A 5,000-nucleotide genomic window follows, 5' to 3' on the forward strand; every position below is an offset into this window, starting at 1 on the left:
TCTTGCTGGATGCAATACAAATCCCCAATTGAAATATTTTAAAGAGAGGACATATTTTGACTAAAACTAAGAAGGAATAAAAAAGCTTTTTTTTTCTATCTAAAGACCAGAGACTAAAAATCGCTGACAACATTATCACTGGAGCAGGAATAAATTAACCACAGTGAAACACACTGCAGCAGACAGAAAGGTCGGCTCATAAATCCTGATTTTACTGTGAACACATAAAGGCATCACAACCAACCATCAAGACATTACATTGTGGTTGCGTTCCGAATCACATACTCGTTCTTTTCTCTATTCTACATACTACATCCGACGGTAAAAAGAATCTAGTTAGGATGCAGTAGGCATATTATTGGGACATACTTTTACTCTCTTATTTCATCATAACATGGCGCCTTGATCTTGCCTCTTGCTTTTATATCCGTCGCATCCCCGTTTGTTTTCATATGGAGGCTTCGTCGATGTGACGTCACTTCACGCGCGCACTGGATTGTGGGTCAGAATCGCCCAAATAGGATGCACTTTTCAACACTAACAATCTTGGCCGCATGAAGTAGGACATCCGGGTACTTCTAACCATCCTAAATCTGGCCACAAGAATCGGGACATCCTAAATCTTTTTTCTACCATACTATATAGTAGAAAGTATGCGATTCGGAACGCAACCTGAGTTACACACTCGGACACAGAGTCAGGGGAGTATGTGTGGAGTGTGGTTGACTGATATTTTCTATGGCTGATGGCTGCTATATAACGCCGGTGTCACGTTATATTCCAAAATTGGATTTAAATACCTACTTCACCGGTGAAAATATGAAGGTGTATTGAACTCTGAGATCCTATGTAGTATAAATGTGCAAAACATTTTAGAAATCGGTTGATCCTAGCCTGAGAAAAGGCAGAAAGAGTGTTTTATGGTCTCACTGTCTAACCCGACATTTTACCAGTGTGACATCACACATGGTAAAAATGTAGGGTTAGGATTAACAGGACAGCTGGGCCAAGGGAAGACTGAGGAAAGACTGAGGGAAGAAAAACCTCATTCATTATATTATAATAGTGATTTTATAATGATAGAACGCCGGTTCCGTATGGGTCTGCTGTGTATGATAGTGTGTCACTCACCCTCTCCTTGATGTTTTACATAGACACATTGAACATTTAAAATGTTATTCCTCGAACAATATATTTTTGTTTTTTTAAACAGCTTTTTATTTGATAGTATGGAGAGAAACACACACACACTCACACACACACACACACACACACACACACACAAGGACACACACACACACACACACAGTCATACTCACCCTCTCCTTGAGTTTCTTGATCTCGTTGGGAGTGAGACAGTCGGCTTTGGAGATGAGAGGAACAACGTTCACTTTGTCATGGAGAGACTTCATGAACTCTATGTCCACCGGCCGCAGCCTGGAGGGGACAGGGACTACAATCAGCATCTTAATACATTATTTATTAATTTATTTATTTATTTTCTCTTTATTTATTTTTAAAGATAATTTTTTGTCTTTTTCAAGCTTTATTAGACAGTACAGAGTTGAAATGGGGAGACAGAGAGAGAGAGAGAGGGGGGGGGGGGGGGGATGACCTGCAGTAAAGGTCCACGGGTCAGATTTGAACCCGCGACCACTGCAACGAAGTCCGGAGCCAATATGGTACACGCTCTATCCACTACACCACCAGAGCGCCCCATTTTTTCTTTATTTAACCAGGTTAGTTTCATTGAGATTAAAATATTTTTTTACAAGAGAGACCTGTATAGGGCCAAGATAATAAACATAAGAGACAATACAAAATACAAGTTCAATATTAAGTGCAATTGTAAAAAAATTAGAGGTGGGCATAGATTAATTTTTTTAATCTAGATTAATCTAGATTAATTTTGGAATTAATCTAGATTAATCTAGATTAAAATGTCTCATTTGAATTCATTCATAATATGTGTGTGTGTGCTCCTAAATAATGACTCAAAGTAAGTCTGTGTGCTCCTAAATAATGACTCAAAGTAAGTCTGTGTGCTCCTAAATAATGACTCAAAGTAAGTCTGTGTGCTCCTAAATAATGACTCAAAGTAAGTCTGTGTGCTCCTAAATAATGACTCAAAGTAAGTCTGTGTGCTCCTAAATAATGACTCAAAGTAAGTCTGTGTGCTCCTAAATAATGACTCAAAGTAAGTCTGTGTGCTCCTAAATAATGACTCAAAGTAAGTCTGTGTGCTCCTAAATAATGACTCAAAGTAAGTCTGTGTGCTCCTAAATAATGACTCAAAGTAAGTCTGTGTGCTCCTAAATAATGACTCAAAGTAAGTCTTTGTGCTCCTAAATAATGACTCAAAGTAAGTCTGTGTGCTCCTAAATAATGACTCAAAGTAAGTCTGTGTGCTCCTAAATAATGACTCAAAGTAAGTCTGTGTGCTCCTAAATAATGACTCAAAGTAAGTCTGTGTGCTCCTAAATAATGACTCAAAGTAAGTCTGTGTGCTCCTAAATAATGACTCAAAGTAAGTCTGTGTGCTCCTAAATAATGACTCAAAGTAAGTCTTTGTGCTCCTAAATAATGACTCAAAGTAAGTCTTTGTGCTCCTAAATAATGACTCAAAGTAAGTCTGTGTGCTCCTAAATAATGACTCAAAGTAAGTCTGTGTGCTCCTAAATAATGACTCAAAGTAAGTCTGTGTGCTCCTAAATAATGACTCAAAGTAAGTCTTTGTGCTCCTAAATAATGACTCAAAGTAAGTCTGTGTGCTCCTAAATAATGACTCAAAGTAAGTCTTTGTGCTCCTAAATAATGACTCAAAGTAAGTCTGTGTGCTCCTAAATAATGACTCAAAGTAAGTCTGTGTGCTCCTAAATAATGACTCAAAGTAAGTCTGTGTGCTCCTAAATAATGACTCAAAGTAAGTCTGTGTGCTCCTAAATAATGACTCAAAGTAAGTCTGTGTGCTCCTAAATAATGACTCAAAGTAAGTCTTTGTGCTCCTAAATAATGACTCAAAGTAAGTCTGTGTGCTCCTAAATAATGACTCAAAGTAAGTCTTTGAGAACGTGTTTCTCAAGCCAGGTGGCTTTCATTTCGTCATCAGAACGAGTGTCTAATTATTGCGAACAAATAATATTCTAACAATTTAATCAGATATAAGGCTAAAAATCACAACATTGCACTGTTTTTTGTGCTTAAAAAAAACGAAAAAACTAATTTGTTGGGTAGGCTATAGGCTATAACAGAAAATAAAGCCATTACTTTTGTGCTTCAAGTGAAACATTAAATATAATTTTTACATAAATAATAAAGTCCTTATAAACTTTTCAAGAAGCTGGACTAGAGTGAATATTGGACAGGCTTTATAGGTCCATGGCTTTTACCTGTGGGACAGCGCTTCACCTAACAGCTGGCTGCAACACCAACCTACAGTCTATTGTGCGACGGAGAGCATTATCATGCTTATCATTAGCATCAGCGTTAGCCGACATCACGGCAACAGCTGAATAATGTAACACATTACACTAGTTACACTACATGAAAACAACGGGCTGTAGACGCTAGAGTTATAATTTCGTGTAGGAAACATTGTTGAGACTGGAATTTCGTACCACAGCGGCCGTTCCATAATACAGCACTCCCTTTAGCAATGGCTGAATATAAGACCTCCCTCTGCTGTGTATCTGCGGGAGCGAGTGGCATTAATAACTTAAAAACAGTAAACGTTTAACATGATTACGGGCGTTTAGATGCTTTAATCAATGCCGAATTTATAAACAGACCATATTATTAACAATAAATTAAGTTATGTACATGTCAGAGTTACGTACATGGATACATTCATAAGTAAACATTGAATAGACAGATTTGTGAAGGGGGTTTGGCGCTGAGTGTTACATTAGCGATCCTGCAGCCAGGTGGTGTGTGTTGTGGGCAAGTGATGGAGAGAGAGAGCGGCGGGTGTGTGAGAGAAGCTTCGCTCCTGCAGGCTCCTCAAGTGTCAACAACGGCCCCCGGCTATTATTACCCGACCAGAGAACACACGGAAGGGGGTTCACCCTGACGGCGAACAGCCATCGGCCCTGGAGGGAACCATCTCCCCTGAGCCGAACAGGAGGTGGAATAAGAGATTAACGGCGATATTTTTTTTATCGCCGATAAGAGTTTTGCGTTAACGCAGCACGTTAACGCCGATAACGGCCCACCACTAAAAAAAATATATATATATATTATTTACATGCATTTATATATATATCATGTGCTTCGTTCTTATGCGGCCGCTATACCTGTGTAAATGAGACACCGCAAGTCTGTCCTATATATTTGCATGTACTGTATGTATAAGTTAGATTTGGCACAAGATTGCCCTTTTCCTATGCAAATGTGCCGTGTTGCAAATACCAACTAAATAAAGGTCAGCACTTATTGCCACAGGCTGTTACAGTGGTGGTATTTAACGCTATTGTGACCCGATGCATCTGCTGCATAGGAGTTATAGTCCTACTATGTATTACAGTGTGTGTACTGTGTATGTGTTTGTGTCTCGCTCTATCTCTGTCTGTCTGTGTGAGTGTGAGTGTGAGTGTGAGTGTGTGTGTGTGTGTGTGTGTGTGTGTGTGTGTGTGTGTGTGTGTGTGTGTGTGTGTGTGTGTGTGTGTGTGTGTGTGCGTGTGTGTGTCTCTCTTTCTCTCTCTCTCTGTGTCTGTCTGTCTGTCTGTATGTCTGTCTCTTTCTCTCTCTCTGTCTCTCTCTCTCTGTCTCTCTCTCTCTGTATGTCTGTCTGTCTGTCTGTCTGTCTGTCTGTCTGTCTGTCTGTCTGTCTGTCTGTCTGTCTGTCTGTCTGTCTGTCTGTCTGTCTCTCTCTCTGTCTGTCTGTCTGTCTGTCTGTCTGTCTGTCTGTCTGTCTATCTCTGTCTGTCTGTCTGTCTGTCTCTCTCTCTCTCTCTCTCTCTCTCTGTATGTCTGTCTGTCTGTCTGTCTGTCTGTCTGTCTGT

General features: G+C 39.7%; 2 protein-coding genes across 2 annotated transcripts in view; both read right to left on the reverse strand.

Annotated features, from left to right (window-relative positions):
- Nucleotides 1-5,000, reverse strand: part of cldn5b (claudin 5b) — a 168,892-nt gene that overhangs the window by 132,134 nt on the left and 31,758 nt on the right. The window lies entirely within an intron of this gene.
- septin5b (septin 5b) overlaps nt 1-5,000 on the reverse strand; it is a gene marked incomplete at both ends in the record, with an annotated part of 18,791 nt that overhangs the window by 5,262 nt on the left and 8,529 nt on the right. Inside the window, one exon of the mRNA XM_080046549.1 lies at nt 1,320-1,437. Within this exon, the coding sequence (XP_079902675.1) occupies nt 1,320-1,437 (118 nt within the window). The remainder of the gene's footprint in view (nt 1-1,319; nt 1,438-5,000) is intronic.

This window comes from Ammodytes marinus, assembly GCF_949987685.1.
Source record: "Ammodytes marinus genome assembly, chromosome: 18".
NCBI classification, from domain to species: domain Eukaryota; kingdom Metazoa; phylum Chordata; class Actinopteri; order Uranoscopiformes; family Ammodytidae; genus Ammodytes; species Ammodytes marinus.